The sequence below is a fragment of the Schistocerca americana genome, chromosome 1 (genome assembly GCF_021461395.2).
Source record: "Schistocerca americana isolate TAMUIC-IGC-003095 chromosome 1, iqSchAmer2.1, whole genome shotgun sequence".
NCBI classification, from domain to species: domain Eukaryota; kingdom Metazoa; phylum Arthropoda; class Insecta; order Orthoptera; family Acrididae; genus Schistocerca; species Schistocerca americana.
The window spans coordinates 1,059,629,428-1,059,647,299 of NC_060119.1; the positions used below are offsets into that span (position 1 = coordinate 1,059,629,428).

The 17,872-nt window shown below is 38.9% G+C and overlaps 1 protein-coding gene across 1 annotated transcript in view; it reads left to right on the top strand.

Annotated features, from left to right (window-relative positions):
• LOC124617216 (prosaposin) overlaps nt 1–17,872 on the top strand; it is a 66,922-nt gene that overhangs the window by 24,456 nt on the left and 24,594 nt on the right. Inside the window, exons 6-8 of the mRNA XM_047145247.1 lie at nt 1,964–2,119; nt 9,126–9,314; nt 10,712–10,831. Coding sequence (XP_047001203.1) covers nt 1,964–2,119; nt 9,126–9,314; nt 10,712–10,831 — 465 coding nt within the window. The remainder of the gene's footprint in view (nt 1–1,963; nt 2,120–9,125; nt 9,315–10,711; nt 10,832–17,872) is intronic.

A 17,872-nucleotide genomic window follows, 5' to 3' on the forward strand; every position in this document is an offset into this window, starting at 1 on the left:
TTGACGGCCTGTTGTACACGTTCCCTTAATGTCCTCAGAGCTCTTAGTGGTTCATCTTGGGGATTGGATCGCAATGTCCTGCTTCGCTTGTATCGGTCCATAGTCCGATCGAAGCTGGATTATGGGAGCTTCGTCTACTCGTCTGCTCGACCATCCCTCTTACGCCGTCTCAACTCCATCCACCATCGGGGGTTACGTCTTGCGACCGGAGCCTTCTACACTAGTCCTGTCGAGAGTCTTTATGCTGAAGCTGCCGAATTACCATTGACCTGCTGGCGCGACGTACTGCTGTGTCGGTATGCCTGCTGGCTGTTGTCAATGCCCGACTGCCCCTCTTATCAGTCCTTCTTTGCCGATTCTCTCGACCGTCAGTACGGGTTGTATGCCTCTGCCCTGCTGCCCCCTGGAGTCCGCTTCCGTCGCCTGCTTCGACAATTGGATTTTGCCCTCCCTACCACCTTCAGAGAGGGTGAGAGCCCGACACCACCTTGGCTCCATGCTCTGTTTCATATTTATCTCGACCTCAGCTCACTCTCGAAGGAGGGTACTCCGGCTGCAGTGTATTGCTCACGGTTTGTCGAACTTCGTGCTCGACTTGCCGGTCACACCTTTATTTACACCGATGGCTCCAAAACTGACGATGGTGTCGGCTGTGCCTTTGTCGTCGGGGCCGCCACCTTTAAATACCGGCTCCTCGGCCAATGTTCCAGCTTTACGGCCGAGCTTTTTTGCTCTCCATCAGGCTGTTCAGTATGCCCGCCGCCACCACCATTCATCGTATGTACTCTGCTCCGATTCCCTCAGTGCTCTTCAGAGCCTTGGAGCTCCCTATCCGGTCCATCCCTTGGTGCAACGGATCCAGCAGTCCCTCCATTCTTTCGCTGATAATGGTTCTCCTGTCGGCTTTCTGTGGGTTACCGGACATGTAGGAGTGCCTGGGAATGAGGCTGCAGATGCTGCAGCCAAGGCTGCAGTCCTCCTGCCTCGGCCAGCTTCCCATTGTGTCCCGTCATCTGACGTTCGTGGGGTTGTTTGTAAGAGGCTTGTCGTTGTGGTGGGATGCTTGGTCATCCCTCAAAGGAAACAAGCTCCGGGCAGTAAAACCGCTCCCAACTGCTTGGACAACCTCCTCCCGACCATCTCGGCGAGAAGAGGTCCTTCTGACCAGGTTGCGGATTGGGCATTGCTGGTTTAGCCACCGCTACCTGCTCTCCGGTGACCCAGCCCCGCAGGGCTCTTGTGGTCAAGCGTTAACAGTGCGCCGTGTTTTATTGTCGTGTCCCCGCTTTAGTCAATCTCATGTTGTCCTGTCCCTGCCATCTACTTTACCGGATATTTTAGCTGATGACGCTCGAGCAGCTGCTCGTGTTCTGCGTTTTATAACTTTGACTGGCTTGTCCAAAGACATCTAACATTTTTATTTATTTTATCTGCATCTTTGTCAGGACTTTCTGGTGTCTCCCCTCCCCCCCCCCCCCCCCTCCACTTGAGTTTTACTAGATTCCATGTGATCTAACAACAGTGACTGGGCGCTAATGACCTCAGTAGTTGAGCGCCCTTAAACCCCACCACAAAAAAAAAAAGAAAAAAAAATCCACCTCAGAAAACAAGATACACAAATGGTTAAAATACTGTACCACAGAGCAGTGTTTACACAATTCATAGACAGGTGGCACACATAGCTTCCCTTCTGTGATTACTTTAATGACTGTGGCATCACGAAGTTAAACAATTTTCAATTCCTAAAAAAAAATGAACCCTCTAACAAAGGATGATGATGATGATGATGACGATTTAGCTAACTATAATATATTAATACTAATCTGAGATAAATTTAAAAATTCTCGTCCATCTGCTGTTTAAGTATCTGTAGAGCAGTTAGCTGGCATTAAACACCAAACCATTAATAATAGAAAATATCATTTGGAAATGCTGGATAGTGATTTCTTTCTTCATTTTGTAGGCTTGTGGCAAGTTTGGAAGCTTTTCAGACAGCTGTTCAGCCATTGTCGTGACATATTTTGATACCTGGTATAATCACCTGCATGAAAATCTGGTTGGAGATGAACTGTGTCATATTGCTGGAATGTGCTCCTACAAGTTCCATGATCACAGACAGGTATGTACAGTCGCATTTATTGTTTTATGTACCATTAAGATGATCCTGTTTATCGTGATTGAGTCCTGAAGGAAAAGGTAGTGGGCAACCTCTTCTGGATGAAACTCATTTTCCCTTTTCCTGTTGGTTTAACTCAGTTTTATATATAAAACAGGTTTCAAAAAACAATTTTCTAATGAGCTGGCTGCATAAGATTTGTGGCAGCAGTATCACAGATTTGAGTATTTATCCATCATTATAAATTTTCAAAATACAAGAGTATAAGACAACCTGAATATAAGATGAGCCCCATTTTTAGTGTCTCTCTTGGGGGGGGGTGGGTGGGGGGGGGGAATTTAACTTATTCAGACACCAAAATTACAAATTTTCCTTGAAATGAAGTATGAGCTTAAAGTTAACGTTACACCTGTTCTAAACTTACACCATTTGGTGGTGGTGGTGGTGGTGGTGGTGGTGGCGGCGGCTATAAAGCAGCTCACAAAGATCCGGCTACTTGAAACACTAGTGTTTTCTGTCTTCTTTTGTGGTTGCGAAACATGGACTCTCAAGGCCAGAGACAAGCAGCGCATTGATGCGTTTGACCTTTGCTGGTGGTATAGGATGCTACGCATAAAATGGACCAAAAGAACAACGAATGTGTCCATTATTGAACAACTTGATGTCTCCAAACGCCTTTCTTTACAAGTCACCGAAAAAATTCTTCAGTTCTTTGGCAATATTGTGAGAAGTGGAGAAAATCTTGAGAAAATAATCTTGCAAGGAAGATCGAGGGCACAAGACCAAGAGGAAGAGCATCGAGCAGAGGGATGGATCAAATCAAGATCATCTCTGGTGTACCTCTTCAGCAGGCACTAAGAGAAGCTGGCAACCGTCCGGGATGGAGACGCTTAGTTCATGGGGTCACGATGCTCAGCAATGAGCACGATGACTTATGCATAATAATAATAAAAATAATAAAAATAATAATAATAAAAATAAAAAAATAAATAAATAAATAAATCTAACCACTGAGAGGCAAAAGAACAGTGTGTTTCTATATACAAACAGCAATTAAATTTATAGTCTTGGCTGTTCCATTTGTCACTATTTTAGAGATGGTAGTTCGCTTAGGACTTCATAGCACAGTTGACTTCTTTTTCCCCCTCTGTTTCCCCCCCCCCCCCCCCCCCCCCTCCTCCCCTGTGTAATATATTTAGGTAAAATTGATGGTTACATTTTTGCCAGACATAGACTTTAACTTTGGATCTGTATCTTTCGGGGGAAGTGCTCTTACAACTAATTTTGCATTTAGTTTTAATCTCCTAGGAAGTTTCATATTAGCGCACACTCTACTGCAGAGTGAAAACTTCGTTCTGGAAACAACATTTAGTTGTTATAAAATCGGCCAAATTAGACATAACATGTGATAACTGCACCAGCAGTTAATATCAACTATTTTGACACTACATGGCCTTTCCAAACCCTTCAAAATAAGTTTTCACGCAACCTCAGCTCCCAAAGATTCATCTGTAAATCTATGTAAATAATCTAAAGGGGTCAGTCAGAAAGTAATGCTTCCTATTTTCTTTCCTCCTCCTCCTCCTCCTCCTCCTCCTCCCCCCCCCCCCCCCCCTTAATTAAAGTGAAAAACTTGAATTTCGCACTATTCCACAAAGTAACTTCCTGCATCAACAGATGCCAATATTGCAGACCCTTGCAAAATAGCGGACATCAAAGTTCGTATTAGACAGCATTCTGTGACAGAATTCTTGAATACAGAACATGAAACACCTATCAGCATTGTTAGACAATGGGTTCATCGCTGTAACAAAGCTGAAGGGTAAACATTGCCTCACAAAAAATGTAGCAGCAGGCCGATGACTGCACACAACAATTAGCTATCTTAATGACATCGTTCTTTGTGACCACCGGGTGACTGCAGATGATTTGTGTCACAGTAACTTCCTCAGTAAGGGCAGTGTTCTAGTTTATTTAACAACAGGCATAATGTTTCTTGAACCAGAATCGAAGAGGCAATCAGTGAAATGACATCACGGAAATTCGCTGAAGAAGAAAAAGTTCAAAAGTGTGCATCGACAGAGAAAGATATGGCTAGAGTATTGTGAGATGCTGAGAGAATGATTGTGGCTGTTTTTGTTTTAGCAGGGCTGTACAATAAATTTGGTTAAGTACATCAAAACCCTCAAACAGCTTATGGCACATCTTCAGCAAGTTCGCCCAAAAGAAGCTGTGGCAGAGGCTCTTCTGTTGCATGACAATGCAAGGCCACATACCCACCATCACACCACTGAAGAGATTATGAAAATTGGATGGGAAATATTCCCTTGTCACCCATATAGCCCTGACCTCGCGCAATCGAACTTCCATCTGTTCGGGTTGTGAAAGCAGCTCATCACAGGATTCATATTGAAGATGAGGAGGCTGTCAGAAGGTCTATGCATTAGTGGCTGCTGTAGCAGGATGTGTGTTTTACCACACTTTAATGGATGTCCTTGTTTAAAGATGGACCAAAGCTGTGGAAATGAGTGATGATTAGACTTTTCAATATAATCTCCAGTGTTGTGGTACCCAACTTAAGTTGTTGTATGAAATTCTTGAAAGATGGAAAAAAAAAAAAAAAAAAAAAAAGAGAGAGGAATTACCACTTTTGACTGGCCCTCTTATTGCACAGTGTAAAAATGTCAACCTTAGCGCTAGTAGTTTAATCTGTGCACGTAAGACAACCTTGTATTTTCCGGATGATGAATTTTGGAAAAACCTCATCCTGTAATTGGATAAATTTGGTATGTACTTCAGAAGAATGTGAAAAATTTTTCAGCTAAGAGTAACAACTCACCAAATAATCATAAATGCACATAAGCAAGGCTGAAATCTTCACATCACTTTCTGATACATTAGAAATTTGTCTCTCGGAAAAGTTAATTACAGCCTAAAATTTAGCACTCTCCCTTGGACTTGTGATGAAGGAATTCATGTAGTCACAGATTTTTGTACGGTTGTAGGAGGAAGTGCCACGAACAACATTCTAAAGATCCTGACTGATGTGATAAGAGCGTTGGGGTTGGGGGCAATTTAAAGATCACTTTTTATATTTTTCTTGAATAACTGAAAAACCGTTGTGTCAAGCAAAAGTATTTTCCAGTGCAAAATTAATTTAGTTTAAATTTTCCACGAAAAGGTCCTATTAAAAGCAAACATTAAACTTGTACACCATGTCTATATCAAGAAATAAATTGTGTTCCTCTGGTGTAACAGGGTGGATGGTAAGGGTAACGTGTGGGATAGTCGCAGTGGAAAGGAAGTCACCAGATTGTGTTCATGAACTTCACTCCTTAATAGTTCTGCAAACTGAAGAGTGAGCAGGCGATTCATCCCTCTCTCTTCCCCCACTAAATGTTGAGAAGCAATTTCTATACAGGGTGATTCACATAGCTGTACCGACCCACCATACTTCTAGAGGGGGGGATCTTTCACAGTAGCTGTAGTGTCCTTAGGGGAAAGGCAGCCTCCCACACCATGAGTGCTGCTCACTTTCCTGTTGACATAGTCTCCCTGTAAAAGGTACAGCCTATCTCTCCCCATCATATCCTTGCCAGTTTTCTAATGTGAGTACTTCAAGCACATGCAAAAAATATTAAAAATGCAAATTTCATTAATAGGAATTCAATGTTACTCACAACATACAATTTAGAGGTATTGATCTATAAGTAAGGTCTTGAGCTTGAAAATACAGAAAAGACATTCATTGGGGAAGTGATATCTACTTCTAAGACTGAGGTTTTTGAATTAACTTAAACAAAAAAATGTTAGAAAATGGACTTAGTGGAATTCATTAAAAACAATTTTTCAGAATTTTAAAATATGAAGTAACTGACTAGATTACAATATTTATTTTCAAAGGTTGGTCATAAAGAACACCCCCCCCTTCCCCCCACCCCCCCCCCCACCCCCACCCCCCCCACCCTCCCCCTTGGTATTGCGCTGCTGCACTTAGAAATGGATCACACATTTAATAATTGGTTTTTAACCCAGTTCATTTGAAGATAACCTTAAGTTTTATGCTGTTAAAGTAATATTTTTAAGTAGTTGCTGAATGACACAACAGGCCACAAATACTTTTAATGTTTTATTTTGTTGCCATAACTGTTTATTGGTAGAACACTATGCTGGTCTTCAGCTGGCTTATGTTTTACTCTTATACAGATTTTTTCATGATACAAACTTTTTCATCAACAGCCTGTCATCTGTTCCACTTTCCACAAGAATGTTTGGGTATATAGTTCCACTTTATATAAGTTGTTTTGTTAATAAAAATATGCAAAAATTCTTGCATTTTTTTATTTGTGATGGAAAATACTTGTGTTCACTTTCAAATGTTCCAGCAGACGGCTATTTATTTTGTTGTGGTCTGTGTGATTTTCTAACTCAATGTACCCTGATGAGCCAAAACATTATGAGCACCTACTTACTACTGTTGGTACACTTCTGAAAAGCAATTCAGAAGTGATCCTGTATGCCATGATTTGACAAGTACTTGATAGGTTTGCAGAGGTTTGTGGCACCAGATGCCTATGCACACTTCCCATAATTTATGCATGGTTCGTTTGGAGGCTTGGAGCTTGTGCCCGCTAGGACCCCAGTTAGGGTTCATTGAATTCAGGTAAGCTGACATAAACATGAGTTCACTCTCGTGCTTCTCGAACCATTGCAGCAGATAGTTGCCCTCTTGAGATGCCATCACTGGAAGACGTCAAGCGTAAAAAGTTATAGGTGGTCACAAATAATGTTCGTGCAGTGCACAGCTGTCGTGGTGCCTTCGATGACTAAGACAGGTCCCATGGAAGTCCAGGTGAATGTCCCCCATAATATAATACTGCTACCACCAGCCAGCATCTGTGGTGCGCCTCGTGTTTCGGGCAGCTGTTTGCCAGACGATGGCATATCTGGACCCAACCATTGACCTGATTAAACAATAAATGGGATTAATCTGACCAGGCAACTTGATTCCATTGATTCGTGGTCCAATCTTGATGATCCCGTGCCCACTGTAATCCGAATTGACGATGTTGTTAGATCAAAATGGGAGCACATAGGGATCCTCTGCTGTGGAACACCGTGTTCAGCACTGTATGCTGAGTGGTGTGCTCCAAAACACTTGTGCTTGTGCCAACATTATTTTGTCATCGGATCTCTGTTTGCCGCATTTCTTGCTTTAGAGAGTGGGGACGTCTCTGAGCCCTATGTTGTACGATAAGGTATGGATGTTCCACTTGTCGTCGCCTACTTGTGGTTTCAGCATTCTTCAACCTCTTTCCGCAGATGCTCGTGACAATAGCATGTGAACAGCTGAATGTATTATTCTAAATGAGCAGCTGGAACCAGCCAGTAAACATTTTCTAAATAACTTCCTTGGGCTGCTAAAAGAAGTTACACACAAATGCACCCCTAAGTCACACCACTGCACTTTAAGATAACCAGTATACAATTGAATAAAGAGGAACTATCATGCTGAAGAAATATCTTGCTCTCATCCCACCCTCCAACTTTTTAATCTTGTATTTCCTGCAATTAACTTGTGAACTTTAATAATAATTAAATATCTGTATATGTAAATGTGTGTACACACGTCTACTTCACAATATGCAATTGGTTGACTTTGAAGTATTTTGTCAATAAATTCCATTGATAGTAGTAAAAAAATCTTACTAAAACAATTTGTCCTAGTGTCTTTTAATAATAAAGTTCACTCTTAAGAGTGCAGACATTTTTCTAGTATCAACATGCTACATTTTGCATATCCTATACATCACCTTTGCTCTTTTTACCTCCTGAGGTGATAGTTAATGAATAGTGTCTTTGCATCTTTGCTTAATGATAATCTTTGCATTGTAAACAAAAACATCAAGTTTATAGCACAGTGCTCAACACTCATTTTAAGAATATTACGAAGTGTGCCACAATAATTTATTTACATTATGTGTGTTTTGTGGATTTCAAGAACATACACATCAAGCTAGAAAACCACATGGACCACAACAGAATAAATCGCCATCTACTGGAAGGTATATAAGGGACTGCTACCACTTTGCATAATATATAAAAGAATGCAAGCACTTTAGCATGTTTTTATTAATGAAACAACTTATAAAATGTCATTAAATATTCAAATATTCTTGTGCAGTGTGGAGCAGATGAAACGCTGTTGATCAAAACATCTGTGTAATGAAAAATATTAGCATCTGAAGATGGGTTGGTAGCCAGAAACTGGTTGTAGCAATAAAATAAAATATTTGAAAAGTATTTGCGGCTGGTTGCATCATTCACTATTGTTAATAGCTTCGGAGTTCACAAGATCCAATGTGGATAAAACCATACTTTAAATAATCGGCGACTTTTTTTCCATCCTTAAAACATAGGAAACTATTAGTCTACAGAAGAAAGGAACAGAATCCTTTTTGTAGAAAATTTGTATAGTGTAATTGTGTACTGGGAACATTTTTGCTGGAAGACACGGTTTTAGAGTTCATTACCTCTAAATGCCCACCCCAACCCCTCACCACAGTATGGACACTGCGTCAGTCAGATTTTTTTAGTATGTTGTTCATGGCATTTCCTCCTATCGCTGTACTAAAATGGCTACACAATTTTTTTCTTCTCCTAAGTTTCCTTCGTTGTCTCAACTAATGCATTGCTCTTATCTTAATATCCTCCGCATTGTTTGTGTAGTGCTCCTTAAAAGATCCATAGTGTTACACGACGAATGGTTCTTCCATTTGCGGATTAGTACATAATTTTAGATGATGGTGCAATCTACATGTCAGATACATAGATAAGGTCAAATTCTGAATATCTCCACAGTCTTTCGTACTTTTGCATGAATTGGTACATCAATGGTAAAGACAAAAAGCTGTATTTTATGTAACATTAGCATAAAATTGGTTTAGTATTTTGTTGTCATTACTCAGTATTACATACTGTTTTAATTTTGATCAATTTATTTAATCAGGATAATGTTGAACTGACAATTGAGTCCTCAGTTGGAGTCGTGACGGCAAATAAAGATGACCTGCCATGTGATTTTTGTGAACAACTTATTATTCACCTGAGAGATGTGTTAATTGCTAACACAACTGAAGCTGAATTTAAAATGGTTCTTCGTGGACTCTGCAAACAGACGGGACCTTTTGCTGAGGAAGTAAGTAAATAATATTCTTCTGCAGTTTTATAAAAATATAAATTTAAGTACTGACCTTCTCTGTTTTAGAATGCAGACATCTTGCATTAAACTGCATTAGATAAAAACTATTGAAAATGAAGTGCAGTGTCTGATTTTTGTATGCCATAATGCAGTGTACTGAGTTGATTCTCAACAAAAAGCAGTACCTAATGTTGTTAAGACAAGCAAAATCAGTTATATGTGCATAACATAATATACATATAAAAAACAAAGATGTCGTGACTTGAGACACGAGAAAGCGCTGGTACATAGACACAATAAAGACACACAAATTAATTTCAAGCTTTTGCAACCCAAGGTTGCTTCATCAGGAAAGAGGGAAGGAGAGGGAAAGACGAAAGGATGTGGGTTTTAAGGGAGAGGGTAAGGAGTCATTCCAATCCCGGGAACGGAAAAACTTAAGGGGGAAAAAAGGATAGGTACACCCACACGCGTGCACACGCACATATATACAGACACAGGCAGACATGTGTAAAGGCAAAGAGGTTGGACAGAGATGTCACTCGAGGCAGAAGTACAGAGGCAAAGATGTTGAATGACAAGTGATGTACGAGGGGCGGCAACTTGAAAACACATTTTTTGCGAATTTGATCGTAAATAGTAAGACTGAGGTAATAGCAGGAACAAAAATAAAATTTATATTAGGAAAGTAAGAGGTCTTATACCCCTTTCTGGTTGCAGAAATAGGGGATTATTGTAACTGGTATAAGCATGTAAGTTTTTGTCCACTCAAATTCGTAGCAAAATTTCAGTAGTCAAGAAGATACTAAAAAGCTGTGGTTACAATTTGCCGTGAAGACCTTGTGATCAATGGCTTAGTGACAAATGTGTGTCTGTAAAATATTTTAAAGCATTGATGAACAAGAGAAAGATAGCTAGAAAAATCACATGGCTATTACATGTGTACTCGTCTTGCTGGATGTTCCTGGTCTTATGTCTGTTACTGTTTGTATTCCTTTTTACTTCCGATCTGTTCCATCACTGTCTTCTTCATGAATGATCTAGAGAACGCAGGTACCAGAAAGTAGTTTGATGTAAGATTTGTGGCACTGAAATAAAGGGATGTTTGGTTGACTGTAAAGAGATCAAAGTTATTGTTGGGGACAGGTTTACTCACATATTACAGGTATCTTAATCCAGTTTCACCCGGTGTAGAATTACTAACGATTCAATACAGGATTAACACACACAACACCTGTGTAAACCAACAATAATGGAAGCTGCCTTGAATAAAATCCTGTTCTCGGAGTTCTTGAAGTCTGTACATTTATCTAATATTTTATCACTTGTGAACCATTCATATTATACAGTTATATTAATGTTTATAAATTGATTCTTTGGTTTGAATTTTTCAGTGTCTCACAATTGTTGACGAATATTACGGAGCAATTTACAACTTTCTTGTAGAAAGTTTGGTTCCAAAAGATGTGTGCAGTGTTATGGGATTATGCCCTAAGCCTGAAAATGCAGGAAAGGTAAGATATATTTACTATAGTTTCACATATGCAAAGTTAGAGAAAAATTGCAATACCGACATTTTTTGGTCAATGTAAGCCATATTGGCTCCAATGGCACATAACTCTGATGAAAATTCTCCCCCTCCTCCTTCCTTGCACTGTCTGCTTCTCCAAATTACTAGACAGGTTTTCTCAAGTACTAATTTCTCTTTCTTCCAAGGATTCAAATTTAATTTCCCGGAGCATTTGTTGCACTTCCGTACTGCCTGTACCAACCTCTTCAGGTCCTAGCAGCACTTCTCGGAATTCATTCCATGTCTGTTGTCGGACATACTTGACAAGAACTCGAAACACTGGAACAGTATTCTATTTCATACCACTACATATTGTTATCCGTAAATGTTTATACAGTATGACATGCTCAAGATGTTTACAATTAATCTTTTAATCAAATACTATGCAGTTCTTTGTCTTTGTTGTAGGCATTGTCTAACACTGATCCACATTTAAGGAGAGCTGCCATTCTTTGTATCAAGTGGAAAATTTTGTCTGTCTTTCTGAATTTCCTTACAATCATCAAATGATGATACTTTCCTGTACACAATGGCATTGTCAACGAGTTGTGCTGCTTGATATTATCTGACAAAGTATTTATGTTTATTGGAGCATTTAAAGGTCATATCACACATCCTTTGGGCTCGGCCAATGTATTTTCATTTCTGTGGAACATTGACCATGCAGTACAACAAACTTGGTTATCTTAATGAAATATTCACAGAGCCAGTCACACATTTCTGAAGATACTCCGCATGATTGTGTCTTTGTCAATATTAGATGCTGTGCGACAGTGTCAAACGTCCTACGTAAATCGAGGAATATGGTATTAGTGTTCAGTTGACTGTGATGTTTGAAAAATGTATGAATAAAGAATGCTGTGTTTCGCACAAGTGGTTTTTTCTGAATCTGTACTAATTCTTGGAGACACGTGTTGCCTCCCCTCCCCCACCCCCCTCCCCCCCCACCCCCCCCCCCCAACACACACACACACACACACACACACACACACACGGGAACATCATAATGTTTGAACTTGGAACACACTTCGTATTATGTAAGACATCAGTGGTACTGGTATGTAATTTTGTGCATCTGATTTATTACCCTTTTTTTTTTATTGGAGCAATCTGTGCTCTTTACCAGTGACACAGGACTGTTTGCTGTGCAAGTGATTCTCAAAAGATATGAGCTAGGAAAGAAGCCAGTTCTACTGCATATTCAGTGTCTGGGGCCTAGTGCCTTCCTCACTTTAAGTAGTGTTCGTTGTTTCTCAATGCCAGGAGTGCTAATATTTGTAATTGCTCATTGATAGGTATGTGCAGCAATCTGATATTGATTTGGTAACATAATCTTATGCAAATAAATCTGTAAGTGAGAAATTTAAGATTTCTGCCATCTGTAGTTTAGACATTAGGTGGCTTCACAGGAGATGGAATGGAAGGTTTTGATCGACTCAATGACTTTACATATAACAGAAACTTAACGGTATTTTCTGATAAGTCTTTTTCCAGCGTCTGACTAAGAGTTATTGTAGAACTCGCTCATGTCCTTTACTAAAAGTGCCCAAGTTGCTATTAACTTTGCTGTATCACTAACCTTGCGATCTGTATTATAACGAATATGTAGTTCTCTTTTCACAATTCTGTACAAATGGTGCCATCAAACCAGGGTGGGTCTTTGCTGATTTAAATTACTTTACTTGGAACCTAGTTGAATAATTGCTGTCAAAAGTCTTGTAACCCTCAAAATGCATAATTTTGAGGAGAGAAGAAAACGAGTGAAATGTTTGTGAATGCTTATCTGCCTTTGGTAATCAGCTGAAATGAGGCCACTACTTATTAATTAACAATACGTTTGACAGTGTGCGGCTTTTAAATAGAGACAAGAGAGGTGATCGTTGGACATCAATGTGAATAATGGGTAATGGGTCCCCATTGTGTTGATAGGCTAATCAAGCTAATTATCACAGATAAAACTGTTGTGTTGCTTTTTACCCCTACAAAGTTTTTCAAAGTTAATAATTTTCAATTAGTTCTGACTCTTGTGGCACAGAAGTACTGTTTGAGAATCTGAGGGTATCTTTGTACAAACGTAATCCATTATCTTGTATTTTGGATTTTCACGGATTTGGTTTTCAGTTGTGCTAGATCAGTGAAATATTCTCACTGCATGTAACACGCCAGAAACAAGTTGTTTGGTCTTGCAATTGCTATTGCCTGATCCCATTCAGATGGTTCATACGCAAGGTCAGTCTTCTTGTTTTTATCAATTACCGCAGAACCTGAAATCGCAAGGCAAAAAGCCGTGCCCTGTTAGAAATTTTTGCTCCACAGACATAAAGTCCTGGAAGTTCAACAGATATTGATACAAAATAATAGTTTCCCTGTTGTTGTTTTGTCCTGTACAATGATCTGACCACAGCTCTAAAATTCTTTAATCTCTTGATTCTAATGCTGAAAATTCAGAGGTAATTTCTGGTGATTCCCGTCTGCCTACATTTTCAGGCCATACCCACATTCATATCTTGTCACCAATGTTACAAATTGCTTGACTGCAAGTTGACAGCTGATACAGATTGAATACTGCAGAAAAGTAAGAGTAGGACAGAACAGTATATGCTGTAGAACTGTCCATACGGCAACATAAGTTTCAGTCTTTGATTATTGTGGGTCTCATTCTGCATCATCAAATACGCTGCTTCTGCCCAAGAATGGTGCAGTTTGCTCACTTCTTCAATATTCTTTCTTTCTGTTTCATTTACAGTGTTGACTGAAGGAACAGTCTTTCACAATACCCACATGAATCTGACGTGGCATGTGGTACCCCAAAGCTAAATCATATTCCCCCACGAAAATCTCTCTGTATGCTCTTTCACTGCATTGTTTTGTAGGATTCTCTGCATTGTAATTGTAGGATACTCTTCTTTAAAGAGTTGATTAAGTTTATTAACTTCAAATCAGAACTCCGGCAGAGCATTTCGTTCTTATGTGCCAAATAGTGTCTTCCTTGTACTGGTAGCATCTCATGTGGTTAGTTATCAAATCCTACAGGTCATTATGTAGTTTGCTCAGATGATTCTTGTGCATACTGTTTCTGCCTTCAATTGATATATAACATTTTTGCACCCACCTTTTCAGCAGGGATTTTACCAGACACTGTTTTTTAAAAAGAATCATGAACCAAATGTGGTTGTCCTGGATTCTGCTTGTATTTCTTCTCATTCCTGTACTAGTCATTATAATTTTGTAATTCCAGGAATTTTTCAGTGTTTCAGTTAAATTTTTGTAGTTTTGAGTAGTAAAAAGAGATACTCAAAGAATTTAACCCTCTAACGGTAAGGTGACGTTTCCTGACATTAACGGTAAGGTGGGGTCGGATCAGACCGCTCCCTCCAAATATCGATTTTTCGAGGTAAAATAAAAAATGAATAATGGGAAAAAGTTTTATCAATTAAACACATATAATATTTGTTATAACAAGTTTTTTATTTTTATAGCCAATAAGTAAGAATATAAAATACTTTGGAAAAAAAAACAGGAATTTCATTACAAAAAAATAACCTTAATAGAAATAGTCTCTCTAAAATTGTTGAAAACATAGTAAAAATCAATAGATTCAGTCATCAACTAGAAACTTGAGTGCTTTAGAAATTCTACAGATAGGAACTAAATAAGAAACATCTCTTACTACTTGTAGAAAATAATTATAGTGTCAGCAGTTTCGAAATATAAAGTTCTCAATAATAAATGTCTTTGTACACATAATGTAATAGGTCATTTCTGAACAGTTTTCTGCATCGATATTGTCGACATCCTCTGACTCAGCCTCCTGTCGGAGAAACTCGTTGTATATCTCCTCAGGAGTTCTAAGGAGTTGATTCGCCATTTTAGTAAGATACTAGAAGAGAAAACAAAACTTAGATGTAATATAAACATCAATATGGGGTTGAATCCTCCCCACAAAAGAAACTAATAAGTGTGACGTAAACAGTAAGGTGGAGTCGGTTCCAACCTGAGCGCAAGTAATGTAGGTTTTGGATAGAGAGGGTAGTTGCAGGTCTCTCACCAGACTGACGTGTCCTCCTCGGCGTTCTCGGAACGACTGGCTGCTAGGGTAGCTGGAACCACAGCGCTCTCAGAAAAGGGAGTGGGGAGTTATAAACAAAACAGACTCGCTGGGGTCGGATCCAACCCCAACCTTACCGTTACAGGGTTAACGTTAATCCACTAATGCAGCAATGAAACATAAACTGAAGAATAAAACTTCACTTGCAAAGAAAACTCGCCATTTCCACCAACAAAACACAGAGCACACACAGGCACCTGCCGACAGCAAAATGTGTCAAAGCCTTTAGAGCAAAGACCATACAATACTTCATAACAATAAACTGTATTTGATGAGCATGATGCCACAGCTGTTTACACTTCTAAAGGACCCCACACAGCGATCCATCGCATGGGCAATCAATCAGTTGGGAGATCACACTTGTATTGGCAACTCGCAGCGATTGGTAACTGATTGCAAGTTGCATGGAAATGCCAGGCAATCTGAAGGATTGCACTCGATCCATGCACACAGTATGGTTGCCTGGATGGTTGGCAGTGATGTGTGGCAATATGGCTGCGACGTTTCTCTATTTGTCGCACCTGGTTGCGCCGTTCTGTTTCACTTCACGTGCCTTGAGTAAGAAATCTACATTAGAATTTAAAGTTACCAAGGGTCAATGAAGTACTTTGTGAATTGAAAGTCAGAGATGCCATTTTTATTAAGAAGTAATACAAAATACACCCTTGGATTTCAAAATGGTTAGCATTTTGAAACATGTACTATAGACATAGAATTGATGGCAACATCATAGTAAATCGTGGTACTATGGGCTCCCACTTACCATTTTGAGTTATTTATGAAATAAATACATGCATTATTGAAGTTCTTAACTTTTGAATGGAATGACATATATACCTATTCTAATGTTAAAGAGGACAATTTAATTTAAGTGTTCATTATAAATCTTCTCAAATCTCTTATATCATATAACCACAGTTCATAACAAGAGTTACGTAATCAGTAGTGCTGCTACTAACGTCATCTCTATAGGCACATCAAGTAAATTGTGTAAATATGTTCAGTTAATTATGAGACTATTAGTCCTCAATTTGTTTTTATTCATTAAGTGTAAAACAAATTGTGTTGGCTCACTGGAAATATGTACACAACCCATTTGGCACCAGTGAAAAATGTAATAGATTCTGTAAAATAATGTACATTTTCCAAAAAAAAGAGTTTAAAAACAAGTTTAATAAAGTATAATTCTTATTTATTTTAAATTTGTTTTGCAAGTACTCCTGGGATACGTAGATCAGCTACCACTGCTGTTAAACAAAGCAGTTCATTTTCAGTAGGAGAATTTGTCAACACAGTGACGTTCGTAATACTGATTGAAATTGCTTGGCAAATTCCTTGTTTGTGGGATGTCGGTGCGAGTGACCAATTACAGGCGATACCGAATTCAACGGATCACTGCAAACAGTCACTCACGTGTGGGACCCTTTAACACCTAATGGGAAAATATTGTGAATGGTGGTTTTGAGAAGTGGTATTATCAAAGTAAATTTCCTTTTATGTAAGATGAATTATGTTATGTGTGAAAATGAGAGATGAACTCCTTAAATCACAGGTCATTTGACTCTCATTCAAAACTTAACATTTTGAGGACCAGCCACATAAAAAAAAATTTGACCCAGAAAATAAGCAGTTTGTCATAATTTAAAATTTTACTGGCACATTAGTGTTCTATGTATCTTAGTGTAACCAGGCTAAAAAAAGATAAATATTATAGTGAAAGATTAGCTTTTCTTGTAGCTGTACCGTAAGTATATTAATTTAAACTATTAATTTTTTCTGATTGTATCTTCATGCAACTTAACAGTGATGATACTATTGGCTGACTGCATCACATGTCTTATGCTCTGAATATCTGGTGTCATTGGCTGCCTAGATCACATGACATGGACTATGATTGGCTGATAAAAACACGTTGCAATTTGTTTCAGTGCTTCAGAAGCTCCTATGCTATTTTGGTGGAATTTGTGTTTATACTTCCGAAATGCAATTGCCCCTCCCACCCCCACTGGGTTTCATTTGCTAAAGTACCGGGAAGTTATACGCTGGTGCATAAAACCTTTACCATTCAAAAGATTGATAAGTTTTGCAGCTCTGAGGGAAAGTACATTGTCACTTAATATGGGAAAAAATGTATTTTCACATGGGAAAAGTGTATTTTCACATGAAAAAGTGTATTTTTAACCAGGAAATCCAAGAAAAATTTGTGAATTCTTCTTTCTTGAGAGGTGTATATTTAGTATACATTCCTGGGACTTGGAGTTCATGTTTGTTTCTTTATACAAGGGATATGCAACCATGTAACAGAGTATAGAGAACATGGTATCACTGAAACCATGTTTTGTAAGTAAATAGCAGTTGGAACATTAGACATTCTCATTATTCAGATATATTGTAGACATTCTCTTTAGTAGATTTGTTGCCCCAATTAAATGCTGTCTGTGGTTCACCTTTCCCACAGCATTTTCTATGTGATGGTTCCAATTGTAATTGCAGTCCCTAGCTGTTTAGTTCAACCTTCAGTTTGTACGAGTCACCATGTAACTGAAATTTAACAGATTACTTTTTTAATACGTACCTGGATGCTCTCTTACTACTTATTGTTAAAGTTCAATTTTCACTTTTCGTACCATATGGATATCGTGTCTAAATTATTTTGCAATTGGTTTTGATCTCCTGACTACTTCACTACACAGTAAAAGAAAACATCACCTGCAAACAATCCAAAGAAGCTGCTCAAATTGTCTCCTAAATTGCTTGTATAGAAGAGGAGGAGGAGGAGGAGAGGGCATATAACACTCAGTGAGATTTCAAAGTTACTATGAACTGTGACTTTTCTGACTGGAAATCACAAATCCAGTCGCACAACTGCAACGATTC